The following is a 27,524-nucleotide window of genomic DNA, read 5'->3' as shown; positions in this document are numbered from 1 at the left end:
AAAAAAAAAAAGAACTGTCTGTGTCTTTAAACAGAACTCTTTACGGAATGGTGCATGATGTCAGACTGCTCCGTATACTGTTCATGTGAGCGGCGTTTACTTCCTGCACAGGGACAGAAGCGGGCAGAGAAAGAGAGAGTGGGATAGAGAGAGAGAGAAAGAGAGAGATGGGGGACGAGCGGCCAAGATAGGACCGAAGTGATAGAGTGAAGCCAGCGGACGAGGAGAGGAAACCGGGGCCCAGCTTACTGTTCTTTTTTCTTTTTTTTTCTTTCTTTCTTTTACACCCCGCAAACTTTGTAGGTTATCCGAAGAAGATCTGCGCCAAGCTGTGACAGCCGCATTTTTATGGAATAGCGCCGTATCGGGTAAATATATCCCCCCACCTTTCCTCTTGTCTTCATATTTACAGTGCCTGATTTGTATGACGCATAGGTTTTTTTGTACCGTGCATTTACTCCCTCGCTTCTGCCTCTTTAGAGCCGCACACCTCTGCTGACATTACACCGCAAATCCTCCGTTCTGATCAAACTACCAGCTAAACTTACTTATTAAAGAGTCTTGAACTTTGTGGAGCAATGCCACGAAATGTGAGGTGGGTTTTTTTTTTTACGCGTAAAAAGGCGATACGTGATTCCCAATGACGCGCGCGTCACTAGGAGAATTTAACCTGGTAGTGTTTGTAGTTTCTTTTTTTTTTTTAAATAAATAATAACTGCAACCTAAATTGCAACCTAATGTTGGGCAGCGCCTTAACCACAGGAAATAGTGTTGTCATTAGTTTCAAGTCTATGAATGGTGAAAGTGGCACGATATGATCGCTCTTGCGTCATGGTGAAGTCAAAACACACACATACAGAAAAACCCCTCCACCCAATTCATCCATTTTAATGCTATATGTTGCATACAAGGACCACTTTTGCAGTCACAAGTGTAGAGTTCCTATAGTGATAATATGATCCAAATGGCTTCTCAAATCCTCACACATAAGCAGTTTTTGCCTCTGAATATTAATTGCGTCTTTAAATTCCATTTTTTTTGTGTGTGTTTTTTTTAAAGATCTCACTCCAATGCTGACTGTAACACTCAAAAAGCTGTGAAATCTCATGAAGATTGTGGCTCAAATTGGTTCAGCGAAGCCAAAAAAACAAATGATCACAATATAAGGTTGAAATCAAAAAAGTTGAGAAGCAAGGTTGGTTCTTTATTCCTGTAGTGCTGTCGTGTCAGATCTGCCAGTTGTGGCTCGTGTTTACCTCACCTGAACCCTGCAGGAGCCATCTGGCTATATATACAGTACCGCCCCCCCCTTCCCCTTTCTCCTGTCTGTACATGGGTGCAGTCAGTGTGTGTGGCTAGCCGGCAACTAACTTGTGGCAGTTTTCTTCATTTCCTGTCACTTTCCTTCCCCACAGCACTCTTTTTCTCTCTGTCACTTGTGCTGTCATTGCTTATTGTCTGGTCCACTGTTGTGTGGTTTGTTTGGCAAGATGATTGTGTAAAAAAAAAAAAAGAAGAAGAAGAAGAAGGGAAAAAAAAAATCAAGCACTTAAAGCTGCTTTTTTTTTTTTTTTTACAGTCTACTTTTTATCGTTGTCATAAGAGATAACAACCCACGCTAAGTGTGTAACTCACATTATATCCAGCATCCTGGTCTCCCAACAGGTGTCGCACAGGTGGGATGTTTAAACTACAGTTAAAGTTAAAGCCTATGAATCATTTAGGCAAAGTAAGTGTGAAGTTCACATTTTACAATCCCGGCATTTTAGTGGCCATTTGCTTCTCCCCGTGTAGAAATATAGCTGGGAATAAGATGCATTCCTACTTTATGTAACTCTGAAAATCGATATGTATCCATAGGTGTACCTGCCTCAAGGCAACACATAAGACAGCTTTTTTATCAAGGCAAGTTTCTGTTACCTACCCTCGGCTACAAGGAACTGGGGTAGTGCGAGTTTGTCCTGCCAAGTTTCTATCTTCAGTGTTTAAAACAACATACATGGAAAATGTGGGACTTTTTTTTTTTCTCTCTCTCTCTCTCTCTCTTTCTCTGTAAACGGAGGCCTTCCAACACCACTCGTCTTTGACTTGGACATCTGCCAAAGGCTTGTGATGGCTCTCAACAGCTGTATTTGTCTCTGTGTGTGTGCGTGCGTGTGTGTGTGTGTGCGTCAGTGAGTGTGTTAGCATGTGTGTGCTCTCTCTGTGTCCCGGGATGCCCTTCCTCCATAGGCCTCTCACTATACAGCATTCCACAAGGGGGCCCGGGGCTGTGTGCAAGTGGGGAGTGTCAAGGAGAGAGAGAGAACGACGAACTGATGCGGACGCTGGTAGAAATAAAGAAAAGGAGGAAAAAAAAACACAGTGAGATTCTCGCTTGGGCTTTGGTTAAATACATAAATAAGCAGAATTAATGTTGTCTTGCACGTGGAAAGACTCCTGGTCAGGTTCCTGTAAAACTCCTGCAGGAAACACAAGGTAGCATTAACCATCACTTGGTAAACATGCGGAGCAGTTGGAGGAAAAGCGCCTAGAGGTGATTTCTTACTGTTACATCTTTTACTGCTTAACAGTTGACGAGTGTTAATCCTAACTGCAATTTACTACACCCTTCAGGAGAGAAACATGCTGCCACTGGCTGTGAAAATCAGCTACAGATTCGCACCCTTTGCTATGTTAAAAAGTCACTTATTGATTTCAACTACATGCACAGCATAGCGACCGTTTTTTTTTGTGTGTCCCCGGCGCTTGCCTCGTTGGTGCGCGCCCTCGCTGCCTGCTGCACTTTTTCTCTGTATATGCGTGTATGCCTGTGTGGGGAGTGTGTTTATGTGTCTATAATTTTCCTTTCCTGAGACAGTGATGAGTCACCGCTGATGGTATGCGATACAGGGCACCAGTCATACATCATATTCTCATACATTAGCCTTGTACATTCTAGCAGGGCCCGCTCAAGTTAAACCTTGATGGATAAAAGCCTGCTGCTGCTGCTGCTGCCGGTGTGTTCAGGCTTGTTGGTTGCTCTTAGTGAAACAAAACAGTCGAAGAAATGTCTTTCTATTGAATGCTAAGCCGGAGAAATCCGGTAAAGATGTACAACAGGAGATCACATAATGGAACCGCTGTTAGAGATGCGAGTTATATATTTATTTGAAGCTAATTCGGATTTTATTTGCATTTTCTTGACAAATATGGTGCACACTAATGTCTAATTGCTTGTGTAGGTGTGAGGCAGGTTTTTATTACAATTAAAGCCTGCTTGATTATTACGTTCAGCTTTTTCCACATATATATATGGATGTGTTTTGTTTTTTTCCTCTGGTGAACGGATGATTAAAAGTAAAAAGAGCTTGGTTGTCTTCTCTGGTGGAACAGGCCGCGCTTGTCACGATAATATTCCTTATATTCATGAGTTTGATGTTTACCACCCAAAGCAATTGGAAGATACAAACATTGCTTGTAATATTATCTCAGCCTCATGCGTGGGATTTTAGAGGTTTTAATTCTAAACTCATGAAAAGCGGATAAATAGTAAACAAAGTTGGAGGCCTCAGTGACCTTGTTTTGTCCGCGTATTTCCTTATCAAAGCCGAAATTAGGTTTGGAGTCACATCAAATCTTCATTGTCTGCCAAATGAGTGACTTTGGCAGCGCTGCTGAAAGATAAATTTACTTAGATAAACTAAATTACGCCCAAATGTACAATGTTTCACTGGCCTGTCTGCGAGCTAATGCGGCTACACGGTGCGCTAACGTTCCCCGTCTGAATCGATGGCACAAGAGCTTAGTCATTAAAAGAGAAAATAATCTAAAGCGAGACATCAAGTCGTGTTTGGACTGCAGTTGTCAAAAAGAGATTTGCATTTTTGGTGTTGCATGCAGCAGCATCGGTTTGCAGCAAAAACTATTAGCGTGCCACATGTTGATGGCATTAAAGGTGATTGCCAAAACCCCGAAACAGGCGTTGGGGAGTTCCTCGAACTCATTTCCCATTTCATAGATTTTTCTTTTCTTTTCTTTTCTTTTCTTCTTGGAACAGATTGGTAGTTGTGTGTGTTTTCTCTGCCACCCTCGAGATAAACAGATCCGATGATAAGATGAAAGATATGGAGAAATTGTGTGACTTTTTTTTGCCCCCTTTTACATGTATTGAATGTTTCTATTGTAGTTTTAAGATGCACGCAGGCATAAGGATGTAGCCACGAGTCTACAGTTTCTAAAACGCTCTTCGTTTTCCACATCTATTGTCGTCTTGCGAGCGCAAATGCACATTTTCTACACGCCGAAAAGTAGCAAAAAATAATGAGGGAACGAGTGAGAGAAAGAGAGGATCAGGGAAAGCTATTAGGAATCTTGAAATGTAAGTGATTTGAGCTGTTTTGGCTCGCTACGTGCTTTTCAGGAAGCCTTCCAAGAATTTAGACAATGAACAGTAAACATGGCATGTTCCTTAGAACAATTCCACATTAGATCTCAGAGATCACGTGTCTCTCTCTCTCTCTCCCTTTTTTTTTTTTTTTCTCAGAATTGACTGCCCCCACATCACACTACATTGCAGATAACTGTAGCAGCTAAATCTCATGTTCCCAGTGTATGTAGGCTACTGTACTTACTCTTTACAAGGAGCTCTCACAAACTGACAAATGTGCAGAATTTCTCCCTCTCTATTTCTCTCACTCTCTCACTCTGTCTCAGAGATTTCTGGTAAGTGACATGTTTGGCCGTTGGCATAATGCCTAGCAAGATCACATGGCATGAATGTCGTGTCTGTGTTGCGCGAGAGTGTATGTGTGTGTGTGTGTGTGCGATTGTGCATGTCTGTGCATTTGTGCTCGAGTAGAAGGGAAAAAAAAAAAAAGAGAAAGGGAGCATGTGCACATTTGATTGTTCCAAGTATTTTCAGCATGAATAGAAGCACGTAGCCATAGCAGAGAATTATAGAGTGCTGAGAAGTATGACGAGGATGTGTTGCTGAAACGGTCATGAGATCGCTTTCTCAAACAGGATGGCGAATTTGATTTCTTTTACTTCATGATACTTTATCGTCAACGCAGTTTTTGCTTCGTTTGACGGCATCTGTGGCATCGGTCCATTAATAGTTCCTCAAGGCTATCTGGCCTTATTGAGAGCTTGTTTTGCTTTGTGACGTAACACGGATTCAGAGCAATTCTCAAAAGCTAAAAAAGGTCTCCCTTCGTATGTTTCATTTACAACTTTTTAACCTTTTACTCTCTCTATATAAAAAGGCTGCATTGAAGACAGTAGCCTGAGTCGGATCAGAACAATTCTGTGGACTTGGACTGAAGGGACATTAGACTAACAGTGAAAGTCAAACCTATAATTCTGCGGATGACGCACACACACACACATTCACAAACACATAAATAAACCCCAACAGAATCGCGCAGACACACACAAGACTGAGAGAGACTGTGCGCTGTGGATGGCATTTATCCTCGCAGCCCACCTCAATTTTCCATGCTCTTTTGCTGTGTGCTGTACATAATTAAATTGCTGCAAACTTCAAGCCTCTCTCAAGACTCCTGCCTGTAAACAAAGCTGGCTAATTAGCGCACAAGGTAATAAGTGGGGAAAGCCAATCCGCCGACCCCCCCCTCCCCTCCTCAGCGGCGATGACCTGTCCTGTATGTGCGCTTCATGTTCTTACACCCTGGCAGAAATGCTGGTAGGGACCAGTGGAAAAAGACAGGAATCTGAGGCGGGTGGTTTTCACTAGGCAGCCCACCCTCCCCGCCTCCCATTTCCAAAGCTAACATGTGTTAGCAATTACTGCTAAATCACAGCTTTACCTACCTGATGCTTTCGTGACTGTCGTGTTCCCTGAGAAAAGGTGGAGGCCACTTTGAATTGAAACTCACCTTGACTTTTTTTGGGGGGGGGTTTCTTTTAATGTCCTAAGTTTGTCTATCTCTTCATGCAGTCTGATTTTGCGAAAGAAAAGGCTTGATGTGATATATTTTCTTTGTCACCAAGATGTCTCTCCACTTAGTCATCTTAGTGTTACGAAGGGAAACAAAAGGAAAGAACTAACCCGCCTCTGTTTAAAGGTTAAAAAAATCCACATACCAGCACCTCCAAAGCTCAATAATTAACATTACATTTCAGTTGTTTCATTCATACTAAACATGATGTCAAGAAACTAAGAAATCAAAGTGCTTGGCTAAAAAAAATGTCCAGCACATAATCCCTCATGACACAACAATTTGTCTTTTTTGCACTTTGTTTTTTTTTTTTCTTTTTTTTTGGTCGGATTAAACAAGCTGGATGTCACATTAGTGAGCTTAAAGAGAGATTTTTTTTTTTCCCCAACTGTTTCCCCCCCCTGTCTCCACTCTTTAATCTAAGCCAACCGGCTGCTGGCTGTAACTTCATATAAAGACATGAGAATCATATCAGTGTTCTCATGTAACTCGCAGCAAGAAAGCAAATGCTCACAGCTTAATTAACGAAATGTAGAACAAATGCCTTAAACAAATCATACATTCATTAAAAAGAAAGCTCATTTTGAAGTCCGCTAACAAGAATAACCTAACCCATACTTGCGGAAAAGTAATTAAAAAACTTGATCTTTCTAAGGAAGAGTCTTAACTGTGACAGCATGGCTCAGGATCATGCAACAGCAAAAGCATGTAAGTGAGGATTAAAACTGATCTGGAGGCACTATGAGCACACCTTTCTTATACTGCTTTATATGTGTGTGTGTGTGTGTGTGTGTGCGTGGGCACTAGTACAGGTTTTGCAAGCATACTTTATTCATCCTCAACTGCCTGACCCACATGCATACTTCTATACGTAATGCGAAAAACTCCAGGGCATTTAATGCCGTGAGAGGATGCTTCCTATTTCGCTGTTGTTTACTCAATTCTGGCTTGAGACAGAGATAACCCAGCACCGTTCGCATAGGTCAGCCACAACCCGTTTCAGTGTTTCAACAGTGTGACGAGGTTATCCAAGGTGACATGTTATTTGAGCGCATGTATGCTAGCTTAGTGCGGTGCTGACTGCAAGATTCTTAGGTCACAGTAAGAATGTGTGTGTGTGTGTGTGTGTGTGGGTGAGGGTCGGTTAGGGGGAGTGTGTGTGTGTGTGTGTAAACACTCAAAATAAATGTGTATGTCTTGCTGTGCGCTCCAACAAACCGTCTTTTATGTTGCATTTCAACACTAGACGACATTGTGGTTTTTATCATGAGAAATCTTCGCCTCATGTCATGAGACATTCTTTTGAATCACTTTCTCTAATCATGATATCAAACAGCATTTCCTTCCCGTGTTGTTTCTTTCTCATGCAGGGAGATGAATTAAAGCATTCTGTCTGCTCTAATTGAAAAAAATGTACATGGGGCACTCAGTCTTTGTGGGTAGCTGCTCTCTGTATGTCTTTGTCTGCATGTGGGTGTGTGTGTGTCTGTGTGTGTGTTTGTGTATTCCTGTCTGTAGACAGTGGGGCACTGATGCTGAAAGATGTGTCCTCATTTTTGCATTGCACCGGGCTCCTCTGGCAGCCATGTTGGGCTGCTCTGATGTCACACATGTGTCACTGTAGAACATTCAGCTCAGAAACAACAGCGCGGGGTGATCAAAATGGCATGTTTATTCTCTCCATATCTCCCCCCTCTCGCTCTAATTCTGTGTCACTCTCTTCCCGTCACTCGCTCTTTTACTCGCTTTGGCGTTACATGCTCTGGAAACTTAACATACAATTTGTCATTCGAGTTGTTCGCTCGGTTCCACGGTGTACTTTTTATGCAGAAAAAACACCTTGTAGCGAAGGAGGAGGAGGGGGGGAGGAAGGCAGCAGTTTTACTGGTTAGGATTTATAACCTGGTTTTACACTTGGAAGGTGTGACAATCCTATCAGAGACCTAATCTTCTGTGTTTTTAAATTGCTCTCACCTTGCGTGGCCCTGTTTGATTGACACTCCTGCTGCAGCTGTTATCCACCTTTATTGAATAGGCCATGTGTTTCCAACAAGTGAAAACTTACCTGCTATAACCCTGAGAAGGAATTCAACTTGGGGCCATTTTTTTTGAGATCCTGAAATGGCCTATAGAGTCTAAAAAAGTACCATTAAATGACAGCAACTAAATGGTGTTTAAACTTCAGACTGCACTGTTGTTTTTCCAAAGAGATTTTTTTTTTCATAATCAGAAAAGACCAGAGCTTTTAAAGCCCTTTAGTCTGATAGATGGAGCCGTGCCCGAGCAGCTAAAAGGCTAAGAAATCTGAATGAGCCTTTCTAGCAATGTTAGCTATATTTCCTTTTTTTCGTTGTTGCTGTATAGCAAGTAATTCTTTCATTGGAGAACCACTACCATGTCTCATTTTCAGACAATTTCAATCTTGGTGGTCAAAAAAACCCCCCGTATGAATCACTAATTAGAAATACAACAGTCTATAACTTTTAGCTCTGTTGTCACATTTCTTGAGCAGTCATATTGATACACATTTCAAACTAATTCATATGTGTCTGTTATTGTCTTGAAACTCCCCCAACAAACATCAAGGTGTTTCAGATTGATGCCCGGGAACTCCCCAACGAGCCAAAGAAGCTCCTTAGATGAGTTTAAAACGGCAAATCCAGCTGTTTGACCTGTTTGACTAAACAATTGTCACAGACCAAGACCACAATGCTTATAGAACATTCTCAGACGTCACAAATCTTAAGGTAAAACAGAAAAACATGTTTGTGGTTGAAATCCTTTTGGCTTTAAAATATTCCATGTCCTGACATGGCATATGCTATGATTGTATAAGACGCTGTTTTTCCTGTAGGGCGTCATTCCCTTCCCGTGGTTAAACAGGGCCGTGCCAGCTTTTCATGTGAGATGCAAAGGTGGCAGAGGAATTTATCACCTGTCCTAAAGCAGCACACAATGTGATATACAGAGTAAAGAGTATCGAGGCAGAGGTAACATGAGGCATAATTGTAGATTGTACAGTGGTCTACCGATTAGCCAATCAGAAGAGGGATTTGTTTGCATTCGACAATTGAACTTTGAAACTAAATTTCCTAGTCAGATGATCAAGGGGGGTTAATGTCCAGCTTGTCTGACTCATTGGATGTAAATTCCAGGTACAAGCTTACCATTGGCTGTGCAATGCTCGCGGCTTTGACCTTCCCGTCCGCTGTCTATATGTTACCATTTTTAAAAATAGCCTTCAGTATGGGAAACAGCAACAATAACCTCTGGACAAGCAACTTACCAGTTTTGAGGAAGTTTTGGTTCATGCAGTAAAGCAGCTCTGCTATGTTATTTGTTTGTTTGTTTATTTATTTGTGATTTAACCATTTCTATGGCAATGCTCGTCTCCATTCAGGCAAATGTTCTACCAAAACAATTCTCCCATCATTGTTGTGTGCTTTGCATTGCCTAAGATGATTGTGATTTGCTTTTTTTCTCCTATTGCCAAATGACAATGAGGTGCAGACAGGCTATTCTACATCGTGCTGTGTCGGCACTAGAGAATGGTCTGACCATGTGAGACTAGGGTCCAGCCAAATTCCCAAGTATTTACATCATCTAACAGTTGTGATGGACTGACAACCTGTCCAGGGTGTACCTCACTTCTTGTGCAATGTGTTGATGGGAGGATGGATGGATTGAGCAGTTTGAATTTGAAAGCCCTCGAGAGGGTGAATAGGGATAGCAGAATGGACCGTCTTGGATGGTCTTAAGATTATCATTTGTTTTGTTTTGTCAGAATTTAAAACAAGCCCTGTTTTATGTTTGACAAAAGATGCCTGATATACATTGAAAGCAGACTGTATCTTTGCAGTGGCCAGGTGATGAGAAAAGTCTGTCACATATATAATAGTGTCATCAGCATAACAATGTACATTGCAGTTTGGAGTAGCACATATAATATTGTTTATGTACAAGTTTATTAAAGAAGCCGCATGGCCGCCGCTTTAGCTCACCTGGTTGAGCTGGTGGCCCATGTACAGGGCCTATAGTCCCCAATGCAGCGGCCTTGGGTTCGAATCCCTCTCATGGCCCTTTGCTGTAATCCCTTCCCCCACTTTCCTGTCTCTCTTTCAACTGTCCTATCTAATAAAGGCAAAAAGGCCAAAAAATAAGTTTAAAAAAAAACCCCAATCATAGGCCACGGTGAGATCACGTGATTTGGAACTATTCGAAACTCCTGCCAACCACATGGGTTGACAAAAGGTGAGCGGAAAAGGAATGTTAGGTGTGGTAAAACAACTACAAAAATTAAAATGCCTTTCATATAGTATTAACCTTAAAGGCATACAGTACATTTTTTTGGTCAGCAACGTTGACAAATGTGCGCAACGGCTGCCAACACGCTGCACACCCCTGCTGCTGGTTTTGCCCTATACCACTCGTCAACAGCTGGTAGCACTAGTTCCCAAAGAAGCATGGCACTGGGCCAGCACAGACAGTGAACTTGATGCGTTTGTCCAGCCTCAAGGATACACACCATGTCATATGATACGTAGCACTGATCTGAAACACAAATTTAGTTCATTTATGAGAAATTTTCATTGGTCACCCCTAGGTAGAGCAGGGACTACCACACATTTTTTAATAGTAATCATTGTATTATTGTCTTAATTCTAGGTCAGTGTTCAACTGACATTAAATACATATGTCAAAACAAAGCACAAGTAAAAGCAGAATAATCCCACCCTTCCATTAACTTTTTCCTTTTTGTGTTTGTCTGTTTCTGCATGGCACAGGATCACCACTGATGTGCTTTCATTTCATGCTGATTCATTCTATTTTCCCCGTGTTTGACTGTCTCATGCGCCATGAAAATCAAATCACATCTGGAACAAATGCATGGAGCTGATACACATACACTCGCAAACATACAGGCTTCCTGTCAAATTTAACCTAATTCTAGTCCTTGTGTGACAGTTAGTGACACTCAGCAGGCCATCTCATGGCCCTGTGTCCTCAGATGAAGGTCATGTTAAAGAGGATATCTGAGGCTAGATTACCAACTGCAGTGCAAAGTGGGCAACTGCAAGAGTTTCTGAAGAGCGAACTCGTATCCAAATTCAGTTTTCATACCTTAATTCTGTTTTATTGAGCTCCGTTGTTGCGGAGTCGTGTTTTATAAAATTGCTTTATTTTTTTCTGTGTGTCAAGTGATTAAGAGACGAAAGAAAAACAAATATTTGCATTTACGAACTTGCTACCAGAGAACTTTTGGCATTGTTCCTAAAAAAGTGACTTCATTGTTTATTCACTTATCCAAATAGTTGCCATGCCAGCTTGAGAGCTCTTGTTGGTTTCTTGATGACATAGGACATGATAAAACTGCTATGTATACTGAAGATCAATAGGGGCCTATTAGCACATTTTTGCCCAAGGCCTTCTTAGGAGTTCAGTCCGGCCATGAAGACATCCATGAGATTTTAAGGCCTTGTGTTAATGAATCAGAAGTACAAGGAACTGCACAAATCCTCTGTGTTTCACTTGATTATTCGGTGTCATGTGGCCAAGGGCGCTAGCGCACTAACAGTGGCACACCTGATTTGTAATTGTACTTGCAAGAATAAATTATCAAGGTGCTCTGCAGCATCGACTACAACCAATTAGCTCCTTCTTAAGCCCGTACACTCCCTGCCATGGCACAATCACAGTTTGGAAATGAGCACATTTGAGATGCCACAACAGCTTCTCCCGAGAGTGAACTGATGCCCTTGTCAAAGAAGAGTCACAAGGCAAGACTAAAACTTCCCTACTGTGATGCCAAGGGCAGATCATGTTTCTTTTAACTTGAGTTCACTTTTATGAACTTGGACACTTATCTGTTCGCATACACATACAGTAGCTTCTTAACCTGGAAAAGTTATTTCCTCTGCAGCTTGATTGATGAAGCTATACTCAGTGTTGCCAGGTTTTAGGAACACGTCGCTAAAATTAATTGTACTTCGGTTAAGAGATTAGTGGAATTTAGTGTAGCTGTAACAGATAGCAGATAAATCCGACATGCGCTGAGGCTATAATGTTCAGTCTTTGTTGGAAGAGTCGTGCTAATTTGACTTCATGGTCATTTCGGGGGGTGTTTGAGGTGAACGTGAACTGCTCCTCCCTTCAGTCAAAAAAAAAAAAGAAGGGGAAAAAAAATCTGCCTGAGCCCATCAAAACTGATACTTTGCTGGCAGAGGATCAGTGCGTGCCAGCATGAAATTAGGACCCTCAGGCTCATAGAAAATATACAGTTATGTGTCCCAAGGTCACAAGGCAGCTGCAAGCTGATGCCAATGTAAAGGCTTTATTAGTTAGAAACTGTCCCAAAATAAGAAGTATCACATGGCAGTCATTGCGCAGCAAACCGTATCTTTGTGTCCACACACGCAAATGCTGCTGCTGCCTAACATACACACATTCATTCTTCTTTTTCTCTTCCCTTCTTTTCTTCCTGTGCTGCTTACGTAGTTTCCCTTTAACTTGAAAGTTGAGGGGGGGGGGGATTTCTGGTCTTGTGTCAGTGTTTGTTCAAAATATCTCAGTCTTGCGTGAATCCGAGGCCTGAGTTTCTCTGCAGCTCTAACGTCACACTTATGTGTTGCCATAAACTGGAATGACCCGCATGCCCTCGTGGTTCTGCAATGAGCTTAATGTAACTGAAAGTCCAAACCTGCATGTCGTATCCTCCTCCTTTTTCTCTGTCATGGAGTAGGATTTTCCTTCTCAGAAAACGGCCATCTGGGAAGCCTCTTTGGTGGAGCTGACATTTGAGAGTCACTAATGTGGAGGTGGAATCTCTTTTGATTAGAACAAAGTGTCAGTTTGTCGATATGACTTGGCTTTGTCTGTTGCCCTGCTTAGAAAAATGGGCACCAAACACTTTAAAATGGAATTACACCGTATACCAAGTATGATGGTCACATTTTGAGTGGAAATATGATCAGTACAGCCAATTAAGTCTGTTTAGCCCTTTTCTGGCCTCAGTTTTACACAACTCCTTTCGAGCTTTACATTTCTGTCACTCTGCCTCATTTCCCTATTCCTCTCTAACTCTTTCCTCCCTGTGACTGTGCTTCGTCAACTTCTCTCTTGTTGTTTTCTATTTGCATCTTTCACACACGCACTCCCTCCCTCTTTCCTCCCCTCCTTTTAGTCGTCTATCTCCTCGCATCCACTCGCACTTCTCTCAATTTAAGCTCCCTTACGTGCTCTTTCTCCCCGTCATCCATCACTGCCTTTTCACTTCTCCACTGTATGCCCACATGCTGTCATGTATGTGCACAGCTATGTGGGTTGACGTGTTTGTGTGCACTGGTGCACGGAGTCTTTCCAGTGTCCTAGTCACCAGAGTTTGGTGTGATGTAGTAGCCGCTGCTAATGTTTGTTTGTTTACCTCCCACAGCCACTTGGAGTCCATTAGCAAGCCTTTGCCCCAGGAGGATCACTCGCGCACTCACACACTCACAAACACACATGCACGAACACGTACTGTACATGCTCTTCTTCCGTCTGGTTTTCGCCGCGACTGCGGGCCGAACTGACAGGTAGTCCGCTGTTACAGGAGTTTTCTGTCACAACTTTTATGTTTGATAGTGTCCCCGACCACTGTGAAATGTCAGGGCTTTTTGTTGGGATGAAAGGTGGTGGTTGTCAACTTGCTTCATCGCTGGTTTCTTTCCCCAGAATGGCTGCACATTAATACGACATGCACAGTACATTTGCGAGTAGGTGTGTGCATGATAGTCCCCTGGAAACTACACAAAAGAGTCAGTTGTAGAAATGAATGGATGGATGTTATTGTTCTTTTTGTGTGAATCACACAAAAGCCGCTGGCTGTTGGATGTTAGAGGGAGATAAACAGTGACCATTAAAGTTAGTAGCAGCAGACGACATAATACAAATGCAGTAAATGAAATTAATCAAATTTCCGAAGGTTAGATTCTCTTTATCGTACAAGTTTGCTCATACTTCTGTTTTCAGTTTAATTGCTAGACATGTGTAGGTGATTCAAAACTGAAGACATATTTGTTCAAATAAACTAAAACACTAATACATCCCGAAGATTTGGACAAAAAAAATACAATTATTTAAAGTTGTATGTCTGGTCATGTGGCCAAATAAGTTTCTCCTTTGTGCTCTGTTTTTGGTCTCCACCATCTTCTCAGCCAAACATATCTTTATCTGCTATTCTGTCTGCCTTTTGGTAGATTTCAATGGCTTTATCAGATATTATTTGGTGAAAGCAGTCATCTGCTTTGACCAAAACAATGCTGCGAGTGGTGAGAGTGAACCAAAACTATTTAGATATAGGCCGGATGTAGAGCCGAGAGGAACTGTAAAGTCTGGTAATAATTCTCTGTGGGTTTGAACCACAAGTGGCCCCTTATACTTCACACATAGTCATTTGACCCTTTGTTTTTATAGAATATTAGCCGCAGTTGCTTTGAGTGACAAAAAACCTGTTGTGGTGTTATATAAAACTAGGAGTTGGAAAGTTCTAGTGAGCTTACAGTCCAGTCCGCAAGAGCAGAAACTCCAAGCCGTGGTATTAATCACGACAAAATCAGAAGTGAGCCGGATATAAATTATAAAGCAGCAGTGTCTTTTAAAAAAAACCCAACTTGTGTGTGATGTTTTGTGATGATTCTGGTTTGACGTCACACCCTTCCGCCCTGGTATGCGATTTTCAATTTGACTTCATGCTCACATTGTCATTTTTGTATTGCATCAGACAACATTGTTCCATGAGTTAGAACTGAAATTCAGCCGTTGTGTTTTTTTTTTTCCCTCGTCAGACCACGAGTTACATTATTGGTGCATATTGAGTGAATACAAGTGGAAAGATACCAGACAATATTCAGCCCACAACAAATCATTTCATAGTTGTCTCTTTGTTACATAACTGCATGAATAATAATAGGATTTTTTTTTTTTTTTTTTTTTTTTAAGAAAAGATGATTTTGATCCTGACTATGTGCAGACAACTTCAGGGTCTATACACAGAGAATGATGTTGCATTATAAGCAGTGATAAGGAGCCTCTCTCTTTCTCTCTCTCTCTCTCTCTCTCTCTCTCTCTCGACATCCCATAATGATACTCAGACAGACCCAGGCAGACACCCGCTCGTTCCCGATTGGTAGAACTGTTGCCAGGGAGCGTTGCCGTCTCAACGTGGATAGAATCTGTTGTCTGGTACACTTTAGACATGAGAACAACTGCAGGATCTGAATATTTATAACGAGGGGACTGTTCATATTGAGATTGTATAGAGACAACATAAGCAAGGGAGGAAGGATGAGCTCCTGTTCGGCTCACTTCAAAATTTTCATCCAGTTCGCTTTTTTTTCGTGGATTGCTGCGCTTTAAACGAGCTGCTAATTAACGTTGTTGCTTTCCTGTGCCTTGATAAAAATGTCTCCTGAACGTTGGTTTAGTTGACTTTCTGTGATCTGCATCCTGTGACACTAACTTTACCTCCACGTTGAACTTATTCAAAGTATTCCACAAAGTACAAAATGGCGAAAGCATGAATCACAGCAGCGTATGACTTTTATGGTTTTATGTTTGAATGTTACACTATTGTCCTTTAGTGGGCAGCTACAGTATAACTAGTAATTACAATCTGTGTGTATGTGTGCGTGTGCATGTGTTTGTTTGCCATCTGGCGAATCGTCTCATTTCTTCATATTATTCAAATATGCCTGGACCTGCTGCTACAGTTAATAACACTGTGCGTAGGTATGAATCCTTGATTAAAATGGATGTAACACATTCCAACAAAGCAGACAATGGCAATCAGAACAGTATTCAAATTTCATATCTAAACGCACAGACTCTGTCTGCACAAACACACACACGCACACACGCATGCATGTGTCGCGTAAAGTGCCAAAAGTCACAGCCGGGTATATAATGATGATTGTAAAAACACGCCTTGGTACCTATGCGAGAAACTTTGACATGGAAATGCAAACAGACTCAGTAGGAAATGAGGACACAAGGTGCAGAGAGGCAGGCACGCACACACACATATAATCCCTCGTTAGACAAACAAGTTGAGGGAGTTCATGCCTTATATTTTTTTATCAGGGATGTGCAAAGTCTATATTTAATGCAGGCAGCAGGAGGTTGGAATTTACATGTGCATGTTTGCGTGCGTGTGCACTTTTATATTTGTGTGAAGCCGCGCACCTTTGCACTTACTCCCATTATGAACGTGTACATACAGCTCTGTTTCGTATCCATTCGTGCATACATTTACATGAACATGCGGCTGAGTGTATGTGCAATGTGGCACTCCACCGTCCTGTCTGCCTGACTCAACATATTCTCCGCTCACTCTCCTTTGCTCTTTCTCTCCCCCCCTCCCTCTTCCTCTTTTCCCTCACTCTCCCTCCCTCCCTCCCTCCCTCCCTCTCTCCTCTACCCTCCTCTCCCTCTCACTCTGCCTGGCTGGCACGTACATGCATGTCTGTAGACTCTGTACTGTGCTTGCTGCCGTGGCACGCGCCAACCTCACTGCAATGCAGCCCTGTGTGCATTAATTGGCAGAGAGACAGTGGGTACGTGGTATGCAGGGCGGGAAGGATAGAGGAAAAAAAAAGGGAGAGGGGAGAAGCGAGAGGCGATGTAAGGACACGGTAGTTACAATAAGTGATGGACAGACCGACGGACGGGCAGTCTGGCCGGTTCACAGAAGGACAGACAGACAAACAAACAGAATGTGTATTGCTGAGTGTGCACGGGGAGATTACCTGACTGTGTGTTGGCGTGTGAGAGCCGAGGACTGTGTATATGTCTGTTTGCATTAGTGTGTTTGCGGATTTGTTTCTCCTGCGTTTGACTGTGCTTTTTGTGTGTGCTCACTCATGTGTGCCTATATGTGCTGTGCAGATATCACACTGCTGGGGCAAAGCTCTCTAAACCAAAGTCTGACTCACTGTATTCAGTGCTTTGTGATATCCTCCCTTTCATATTTCCGCTGTGACAGAAGAGTAAAAGTTTGCTCAGTTTAGCACAACTTTCTCCACTTGAGGTTTCTTTGGCAAAGACTGAAGCGCAATGTGTCTTGATACTTTCTGGGGACACGCTCAGATATTTAAAAAAAAAAAAGAAAGAAAAAAAAGCTCTGCATCAGCTTTATATGTTTTTAACAGATTGCGTATTGTGCGGTGAAAAGATGGAATGAGATTTTGAAATCATTTACAGAAAGGTTTACTTTATGTCTCATCATCTAAAATGCAGCGTGGCAGTCAGAGAGCTCTCCCTATTGTTTTTTTTTTTTCTTTACTCTGACATGCAAGGATTACACAACATTTACGTGTGTGTGTGTGTGTGTGTGTGCGTGTTTGTATGTACACACATACTGTAAAAATTCTCTTACTCATCCGTAGCAGCAGTTTTGCATTTATACCCTCCCACACACATCTTTCTGGAACTTATCCTCTTTGATAGCTGTTGTATTTTCTCTCTTAGCTGTTGTCCTGTCACAGGCGGTGACATCTGGCTCCTGTCCTCTCTTATCCACATCAAGAAGCACGTAGGGAGGCCTTTTTTGTATGCGCCGGCCAAAAAAGTAACAACAGAAAACACAGAAATGTCACTTGAATAAGCCGAGCTACCAAAGCGGAGGCGTAAATTAATCATTTAATTTATCAATTCATGTAGCAATACAAAATAGTCTTGCGTGAAGACAGTACTGCTCTCTGTTTATGTGTAGGTGTTTGGCAGAGATGTCCTTGCATGATTCAGAGAAAATACACAACACTTGCTCAAAAGTAAAACCTCCTTTTTTTTTTTTTTTTTTAACTATTGTCTTACAAAGATTGTAAGAAAAATGGGAAATACCTTGACACGGCAGATTGTGTGTGTTTTCTTTTTTGATGAATCTTTTCAATTCTACATTTTTTTTGGTGGGATTAGAGGATTATTGCATTGTGTATAGTAAAGCTTCCATTTTAGCGAAGCTTTGCTTTACCAAGTTGTGACGCATTCTCTCCAGACTTGTGTCAAGCAGGGATTTCAGGAGTTTCACTATTCGATGTCTTAATTAATTATAATGCCGGCTGTGACCTCTGCAAAGCGTTTCTCTTTTGTCTTAGTCATTCTCCTCCCGTTTGCCGTTGGACCATATAGACATCTGTGTCCAGGGGCAAGTGGCAGAAGTTGCTTCAACCTAATTGTCTTTCTCTACTCGTACTGTCCTCAAATGACTTTCTCTCTGTCTCAACTCCCTCCCTCCCTCCCTTGATACTCTCTAGCTCTGCCCAGTCTCTGTCTCCGTCTGTAACTGTAGCCTGTGTTTTTCTCTCCCTCCCACTCCCTGCGACGTATAGATACTGCATTGATCAGACACACGCGCGCAGACACATGCGCACACACACACACACACACTCTCGCGCGCACACACACACACCGAGCCTCCCACTCCTTTCATCATTGATTCGCTCTGCTCTGCTCTGCTCTCTCTTTCTTTCTCTTTCTCCCCCCCTCTCTCTTTCTCTCTCTATCTCATTCTCTTCCTCCCTCCCTCTCCCTCCCTCTCTCTCTCTCTCTCTCTCTCTACAGCGGCACTTGTTGAATTCAACCCTTGGAGAATAGAGAGAGAGGGGAGAGAGAGAGAGAGAAACAGAGAGAGATAATGACAAGGAGGCAGAGGGAGGCTTTGAGACAGTGCTAGAACAGACAGTGAGCAGAGAGAATGGGGCTTTGGAGGATATAGAAGAGATAGAAGATAGGCTGGGAGAGACAGACAGAGAAAAAGTCAGTCAGACAGCAGAGGGAATCATCTTTTTTGAGGCAGTGGGAATGACACTTTAAGTGAAAGAAAGAGTCGACCAGACGGAGTACATCAGAGTGCTCTCCTTCCATCTCTAACTATTCCTCTTCTGTCCTGGTCCTGACTGCTGCTGCTGCTGCTGCTGCTGCTGTTGTTGCTGCTGCTGCTGCTGCTGCTGTGTTTGTGTGTGTTTGAACCAGAAGACTGGCTTACACAGGTCAGAACTGTCTGGGATAACACTCTTTTTTTTTTTTTTGTGCATTTGTGCATGTGTACGAGACTGTTAGCAAAGGGGGAAAGTCATATACTGGTTTCTCCAGGTGAGTGCTTCTATGCCAGAGTACACAGTAATTTCCTTATGCAGCCTGTACTGCGTGTGTGTCTGTGTGTGTGTGTGTATTTGTGCATGCACACTTTTTATGTAAGTAAGCCAGAGTGCATGTCTGTCTGTATGGAGTGCATGAAGTGGGAGAGAGAAAGTGTGTGTGTATGTGAGAAAGAGGCGGTGACATTTTTTTTTTTTTCAGTTTGTATTCCTGGAAACTGTTCTGCAGCATTGCTCAATAATGAAACTAGTGCGTATATGTATGTGTGTGTGGGTTGGTGGGGAGACAGAAACAATGATACAAGGTTCAGGGAAAGAAAGGAGGTGCAAATATGCCTGGAGCGTGTTACTGAAAAAGGAGTTAAAGGAGCTATCAAAGTTAAGATGAAATTGTGTGTCGGGCTATTGGATTGTTTTTCCTCCAGCCCCGAGTTTGGGACGAGGACAAACGCTGACATACGTATCGTGTCAGCAAATTCAAGGAGAGTCTCCACAGTGTGGAATGAAACACTGATTGTATTCAGTGTGGTTTTTCTTCCCTGTGAAAAGTTGTTGTCAAGGCGGACTTTCAGGTCATCAAAGTCCATGCAGCGGGAGAACTGTTGTTGATGCATTTAGTGCAATACATGGAATGAGTCCAAGCTTCTTGGAATTTAAGTGATGTAAAACAACATAGCCTTAAGATATTTCACAACATTCTATGTACAGTAGGCACGCCATTGTGTTAGTTGTTTTTTTTTTTTCCCCTTGTGGAGTGACTTGACTCCTCCTATTTTCTCTCCTGCCTCTACTTTCTCACCCACTATCTCCACATATCCATCTTTCTTTCACACACCTCTCACTTTTCCCTTAACTGTATTCCTTTTCTCACTTTATCTCAACTCTATTTTCATTCTTACTCTTTGCTTCCTCCTAAGATTCTCTCAATTTTTTCTTCTCGCCTCTCTACCTCCCTCTGGCATGTCTTTTCATCTTTCACGCATTTTCTATTCACTCCTTTTTTTGTCACTGTATTTCGCTTCTTCAATGCATTTTCTATTCCTTCTTTTTTTTTGTTTTTTACAGATGCCTCTCTCAGTGGCAGAGTCTGCAGTGAATATCTGAAACTCCATCTTCCTCTCCCTTGCGGCCAACATGTCCCAGCTGCTCCATGTGGAGATCCCGAACTTTGGAGCCACGGTTCTGGGCTCCCTTAATGAGCAGCGCCTGCTGGGACACTACTGTGATGTATCCATTCTGGTCAAAGGTTGGTTCGCGGCAAATCTGGAGATTTTATATTATTTGCACAACTGTGAAACAATACTGGATTTTTTTATAAACGTTCTGAACATTCTTTTCTCAAACAGGTCAGGCTTTCAAAGCCCACCGAGCCGTTTTGGCTGCCAGCAGCCTCTACTTTCGTGACCTCTTCAGCAGCTCTACCAAGACCCAGTTTGAGTTGCCTTCCTCAGTCACACCTGCTTGCTTTGAGCAGATCCTCACTTTCTGCTATACAGGGAAGCTAACAATGGCAGCTAGTGAACAGCTAGTGGTCATGTACACAGCTGGCTACCTCCAAATTCAGCATATAGTTGAAAGAGGCATGGACCTAATGTTCAAGGCAAACTCACCTCACTGTGACTCACAAACAGCAGGGTCCTTAGAAGAAACAGGATCTGAGCCACAGAGTCCTTGTAATAATGGAAACGGTCTTGCAGTTGCCGCCCTTTTGGGGACCCCGGGCTGGTCTCCATCCCTGCTCATGCCGCAACGGAAGATTAAACTCGAGGGGGGTGATCCGACGCCCCTGACAGTACCCTCAACGCAAAGCAAGATTTCGTCTTCGGAGCTGGGGAGTCGGCTGGCGAGGGCCAGTTCGCTGTTCTACACAACGGCTGGAGGGACCCCCATCCCCGGGATGCCTCCTTTCCACCTTCAAGGGGTCAGTGGAGGTGGAGCAGCAGGAGGAGGAGCAGGCGGTGAAAGGTCCAGTCCTGGAGCGTCTAGTCTGCCCACCACCGACAGTCCCACGTCCTACCAGAACGAGGATGAGGAGTTTGAGGAAGAGCCCTACGACGGGATCACTGAGGAGGCCTACAGTCATCTCTATGGACGTTCAGCCAACCCCTATGGAAGTAAGTATTACGTTGTGTTTCATACATTTATAAAATCTTTGTAAGGTGTTACAGTCCGTATCAAACTGAAGCTTTACGCTTTTGAAATACAGTCCTGAAGTAATTTTCAATTTTTTCTTGCAACCAACTCAAGGATGTTTCATTCCACCACACTAACCTACAGCATGTATTTACAGCGTTTACTTTTCAAGTCCAGAACTAAAAGACAGTCTCAATGGCAAGGATGTTTCAATGTTATCCATCTAGTCAAGTAAGATCTAACTAAGTGCATTTCTTTCTCAACTGCCCTTGGTTCAGATGGAGGAAATTCATTTGCTATCAGACCAATCTCAAAGTAAAACTCAGCATGACTTGCAGGAAATATAAGCATAAATGTACAGTTTTACAAACCTGTTGTGTGTGTTGTGTTAAAAAAAAAAAAACGATGCACATTCATTGCTTCCCAGTTACATTATTTAATCTTTCATAAATCATGTATCTTGCACATCTTAAAAAAGCAGGATGTTGTGCCTCCAGTGTGTGTGTGGGTTCTCTCAGCATAAAGATAGCTTTATGGAGTTATGATTGGAGTACATCGTGACCAACAACACTCTCCTTATCACAGCTTCAACAGCTGGCCTGTACGGCTTTTTTTTTTTGTTATGATTTTCTACTTCAATTTCAGAATTGTGTAGACTTTCCTACACATGCAAGCACAGACAGTATAGTCACTTGTGTTGGCATTCACATAAGCACGCAGACCGTGTGCCGATGGATAGTCGCAAACCCACATGTGTGCACACGCTCCATCATTCTTCACATCCTGCAGCTCAAAGGCAGCACACAGGCTTGTCAAATTCTAGAGTTTCAGATATTTATGAAATCCACTCTATCTGCAATCAGTCAGAGCACCCCAGGGTGACATTGTAGGATATTTGAGACCTATGCACATCTTTCCTCTGTGTGTGTGTGTGTGTGACAGAGTGTGTGTTGGCACAAGTGTCTATGCACATCCAAATAGATTAATTCACACTTTTTCAGCATGTGGATACGTGTGACAATTAATGGATTCATCTCTCCTGTTCTCTATGTGTGTGCATGCGTGTGTGAGTCATCTTAGAGGTTCGGGGGGGGAAACATTTTGTGAGTGTGAACCCGACACCCAGTTTTGGATATGTCCCTCTCCAAAACTCAAGTTGCTGATACAGCATCATGACTTATCCAGGATACATCTGCAATGCTCTGAAACATTTATGAAACACAAAAAACTTGTATGAGATTACCACAACCTGCTTTACTAATTAAACTGTATAGCTTCTATTTTGATGCTGCCACAGTAGGTAGCTATGAACAATTGTTTTTCTAGTTTATATTCTAACAGACTGATGGATACATACACATTTATCGCTTCCTGTTTTTCTGTGTAACATAAAACCTTTTGTGTTTTTTTTTTTGTGTTTTGTTTTTCTTCTTCCCTAAAATCATTCTGTTCTTCCTTGCTTTTATTAGTTCAGGACAAGCCAGAGATGGCAGCGGTGCCCTTGGCCTTGGAGAACCGCAACTGCGTGCTGATCCGCAGGGACCTGGTGGCGCTGCCTGCAAGCCTCATAAGCCAGATAGGCTACCGCTGCCACCCTAAGCTCTACACTGAGGGGGACCCTGGGGAGAAGCTGGAATTGGTAGCTGGTAGGCGCACACATGCACAGACGCACACCTACACATGCATCCACTCGTATACATTTACTCCCCCACATTATACAGTTTCCCAGAGATTGATATGCAGCGGGCTTGGAAAATATTCATATCTCCGCTCTAGATCATTTGAAATTCAATACTTACAAAAATAAATGTAACTGATTGAATTAATTTAAACTAATAAATTCAGAAGGTGAGAGAGCTCCATCCCCGTGAAATAGAAATACTTCAAAATCAAAAAGAGCTTGTATAGGACTGAGTGAAGAGAGCAGTGACTTTATCTACAACCCAGTGACCTTTAATAATAAGGGGTAATAAGGATGAACTCTATGTATACAGGCTGCCTTCTCTCTGCTGCATGCGCAATTTCAGTATACATTAGAGCTGAAGCATATAATTGAGACGCTGGGGTTAAATTGTGCTCTAAAGTCAATACTTTGAAATTAAACCCTTGTCACTGAATAAAATCTGTTCACCAAGGGAGCGTCTGAACCCGCATTCAGCTCAGGTCAGGAGAGGGTACGCTGAGTTATTCAGACTGACTGCCGTAGAAGCTTTGACCCACGTCCCTGTGTCGGCCCGTCTGAAAGGGATCAAACAAAGCTGCAGAGTTTCTTTGCAGAGATTTTAGACTGTGACAGAAGGACAACCATCTCTGCAGTTATCATCAATCAGGCCTTTATGGAAGAGTGACTAGACAGAAGTCACTCTGGAGTAAAAAGCATATGACTGCCTGCCGGGAGTTTGCCAAATGGCCCTCACAGAGCTCCGAGAGGACGAGGAAAAAGATTGTTTTGGTATAATGAGACAAAGCTGAACTCTTTGGTCTCGCTACCAGATATCGCTCTTGGCAGTCGAGCCAGAGACTTTCAAAGAGAACAGGTACCACTCAACATGTAGGTCATATAATTTCTACAATGGAGCGTGGCAAAAAATTGAATCAATTTAGTGCTGAATCCGTCCAGACAGAAGAATGGAGTCAGAATGGTTCCTAGTGTAATTTAAAGACAGACACAGCTGCACACAAGGAAACGTTCACATGCAAGATGTGGTCAGTAATGAAAATGTGGACTGGTGCAAGAGTTCAGAAAGTTACCACATGGTCAAATTCAATCAAATCATAATGTCATTTCATTAAGAACAGATGGGAACATTGTGAAAATGTGTAATTGGTCTTTGTGTAAGATGCAAAATGCCTAAATGTGAAAAAGATGGTGTTTAAAAGAAAACAAAACCAAGTAAATTAAAAATGTGTTTTGTATTTGATCTACTATTCCTCTCAAAATTTCTGATTCTACTTCTGACAGTTGAAACTTGTTGAACATGCACCTAAAATGTAGAACAGACTTACAGATAACCTGGGAAATGGAACAAACAGACAGAAGTCTTTAAAAGCAAAGAAACTGGTTGGAGTGTGAACGTGTTTCTCAGCAACTTCCTTCTTTGTCTCCGTGCCACACAGGTACACAGGTGTTCATGACCCGAGGCCAGCTGATGAACTGTCATCTGTGTGCCGGCATCAAACACAAAGTCTTGCTCCGCCGCCTGTTAGCCACGTTCTTTGATAGGTGAGTACAAAGACACGGTCAAAGAAGAGGTTGCATCAAACAGTTTCTATCGGTCCCTTAAATCTGAGTTCTGTGTATGACTCCGACACTACTTCTGTTGTCACAAACCAACTTTCACACCCCATCTGTGGCCATGTTGTGCAATGCGGTTAGTTGTGTGTATTCCCATGTTTATCTGCTGTATGTGCCTGTTGCTGACTCTGCCCCCTGGTGTTGACTCTGTATCCCTGCAGAAACACTTTAGCCAATAGCTGTGGGACAGGCATCCGTTCGTCTACTAGTGACCCCAGTAGGAAACCCCTGGACAGCAGGGTCCTCAACGCTGTCAAACGTAAGTTTACTGTCCAGATCTTCTAATGATAAATGTGATAGATATTGCAAAGAGAGCAATTTGTCAATAAGGACTTTGCTATTCTCTGTCTTCCACAGTCTACTGTCAAAATTTCAACCCTAACTTCAAGGAGAGTGAAATGAATGTGATTGCTGCTGACATGTGCACAAATGCGAGGCGTGTCCGCAAGCGATGGTTGCCCAAGATCAAGTCCATGCTGCCCGACGGCATGGAGGTGTACCGTGCAGGGATGGGCATGGGTGCTGCTGTAGGTCTGGGCCTCGCTCTGGGTGCCCCTCAGTCGGGGGTTTCCCTCCCCTTTGAGCCTGACTTCAAGACCTTAGAGCAAAGGTTGTACCCAGATCGCAAGGACCCTCTCAGGACTCACCCACCGCTGACGGAAGGCAGCCCTGGATCCGCTGGGGCAGCTGGAGCAGAGGCTGAAGGTGAAGGTGAAGGAGTAGTCCAAGAGGAACAGGAGGAAGATGAAGATGAAGGTGGGTTGGAGGGCGTGGACGGATCACTGGGGGCGCCGACTTTGATCCCGGGAGCCGAGGCGGGCAGCTGTGGCGACACGCCGCCTGAGCCGGAAGGGGAAAGTTTTGGACAAGGTCTGAGGGTGAACGGACAGTGAATGTCCCTCTGGGCTGCCTCTCATATTGTGAAATCTGTTTAACACCACGTTTTCTTTTGCTTGCTCTCTTACTCTAACATCTCGTCCACCACTCTTTACTTCTCCTCTGTGCTTCCTCAACGAGAATCTTTCAGCACAAACAGCTGCACTCATAGATCTTACTATACAGGAATCTGTCACACATGCATGCGCACACGTGTGCTTGTGTATTCGCGTACTGACTGATAGTGGAAATAGAACACTGATAGTAGAAGTAGACACAGGCATGGCATTTGCACATTCAGAAAATCGACCCTTTCTGCTCCACCCCCTTTCTCAGTATAGCCAGTATATACTCTGTATTTCAGCACCCACAGCAATATTACAAAGGCCTGATAGGAGAACAAATGGCTGTAATGATTCATCATTTCAGCGCAATACAAAAGCAACAGCTGCTTTGTTGGCAGTTTATGGAGTGTGGTATAATGGTTTGTAAAATGATTCCGTTTTCTTGGAAAGCAGCATCTGAAAATAACCCGTGTAACCTTGGAAAAGGAAAGATCAGAGAGACGCAGCTCCCCGAAAAGAGCCGTGTTCGCAACGTCCGACCACTTTGCAGTACGTTACTGTATAGTAATTATGTATAACTATATTACAAAGATTGTATTACACTTAAAGGTCGCGTACTGTATTGGCATCGTTAAGCAAAACAGTTTTCCTCCTTGCCAAATCAGCACATCAGGTGTGTGATAGAAAAATTCCGATATGGTTTTCCGCAAATGTTAAATGCTTCTCCACAGTCTGGAAAACAAATCTATCACATGGAGTTGTTTTTCATGCATATTCGCCCGTGACATATTGGATTAGATTGTCAATGTGATGCCTGTGTCTGCTCCAGACCGCCCCTCCCATCCACACACACACACACACACACACACACACACACGTGCACACATGTTCGACTCCTTTAATATCCACATCAATGTATTTAAAATACACTGTCCACAAAAAAAAGAAGAAAGAAATGTTACAATGCTGTTTAAAAAAAAGAAAGAAAAACCTTTTAAATTACATCGTTCTGTCTTGGAGATGCAGAGAGAGACGTGAACAAGAACGTGCACTAAAATCCAAGCTTGCATGCATTAATACAAACAATGGATAGAAAGAATTATTGTAAACAACAACAAAGCCACAAACCTGCATCTAAATAAGATATCAGCTACTGTTGCCTCGAGATATGCCATTAATACGCAAAAGGACTTTCTCCAGCAAGATCTGACCTCAGTGGGATCTGACCTCAGTCTGACACATGTTAGAACTGACCTGGGTGTGACCTGGGATTGACTGTGTTTAACACAGTATCAATTGGAATTTAATTTGTTTTGTTTTTGTTTTTTTGTTTTTTTTTAACTACGGAGTGTGCTGTCACCACAAGTAGAGGAGACTGAATATACGGAGTAGTAAGAAGAAGTGCACTACACTGAGTGGTAGAAGAATAAAAAGCAAAAGAGAGAAGCACTGTTCCGCCTCGATGTGGTGAAGTGATATGCACCAAGACTACACAGTCCTGCTTCCATCCTTGTTTTCGTTTGTTTGTTTTTGGGGGGGGGGGGGGGGGGGGGTGGGTAAGTTATTGAATAAAACTTATAAGAGCAATTTATGCTGGCTTATTGCATTTGCACTTAAGAAGGTTAAAGGGTGGGAAACTGAGGAGTTTGGCAAAAATGGGCCTGGACTAAACAAAAAAAAAAGACTGCAAATTTCCACCTCATCACCCTGATTGTTTCTTTGATCGGGGGGGATTGCGGGTTTGGAAAGAAACAACAGGTCTTTCTGACGATGACTGTTTCTTTTATTTTGGAAAAGGGGGAGTGAGACCATGTCGGACAGGGACTTTAACCTGCATTTGTCGTAACCGTTTTCTTTTTTTTGATATCTGTTTTCATGCTTTTTGTTTTTTTGCCAAGCATAGGACACAGTCCAAACAGCCTTTTCTTTACTGTTTCATGCATTCATTTGAGAAGATTGTTGTTTTTTTTTGCATTTCCCCAATCTGCAATGAAAGCACATTTAATCACAAGACCAGACCATTATTTTAAGTGAATGAGCTGAAAGTTATTTTAAGCCACCGACATTTTGGAAAGTGAAAAAT

The 27,524-nt window shown here is 42.7% G+C and overlaps 1 protein-coding gene across 3 annotated transcripts; it reads left to right on the top strand.

Annotated features, from left to right (window-relative positions):
- The first annotated feature begins 75 nt into the window (after window positions 1–75).
- Window positions 76–26,924, top strand: nacc2 (NACC family member 2). Of its 3 annotated transcripts, none has more exons than XM_008285580.1 (7): window positions 76–368; window positions 20,138–20,318; window positions 20,419–21,186; window positions 22,675–22,851; window positions 24,323–24,428; window positions 24,662–24,759; window positions 24,858–26,924. In XM_008285580.1, exons 2-7 carry the CDS (start codon window positions 20,207–20,209, stop codon window positions 25,391–25,393), a joined length of 1,797 nt encoding a protein of 598 aa, XP_008283802.1. In that variant the 5' UTR covers window positions 76–368; window positions 20,138–20,206; the 3' UTR covers window positions 25,394–26,924. The 3 variants fall into 3 exon arrangements, with proteins under 3 accessions (XP_008283802.1, XP_008283804.1, XP_008283803.1); XM_008285582.1 differs by lacking the exon at window positions 76–368 and adding an exon at window positions 18,598–18,964; XM_008285581.1 differs by lacking the exon at window positions 76–368 and adding an exon at window positions 18,974–19,067.
- Window positions 26,925–27,524: the final 600 nt, after the last annotated feature.

Source organism: Stegastes partitus, unplaced genomic scaffold, assembly GCF_000690725.1.
Source record: "Stegastes partitus isolate 25-593 unplaced genomic scaffold, Stegastes_partitus-1.0.2 Scaffold409, whole genome shotgun sequence".
Classification (NCBI taxonomy): domain Eukaryota; kingdom Metazoa; phylum Chordata; class Actinopteri; family Pomacentridae; genus Stegastes; species Stegastes partitus.
Note: the sequence above shows the minus strand (reverse complement) of the source record. Positions and strands in the feature narration are given on the sequence as shown.

Coding starts and splice junctions, on each gene's coding strand:
- nacc2 (XM_008285580.1), top strand. CDS start 20,207: ATGTCCCAGCTGCTCCATGTGGAGATCCCGAACTTTGGAGCCACGGTT. Junction 20,319..20,418: donor TGTATCCATTCTGGTCAAAG/GTTGGTTCGCGG, acceptor TTTCTCAAACAG/GTCAGGCTTTCAAAGCCCAC. Junction 24,760..24,857: donor GGTCCTCAACGCTGTCAAAC/GTAAGTTTACTG, acceptor TGTCTTCCACAG/TCTACTGTCAAAATTTCAAC.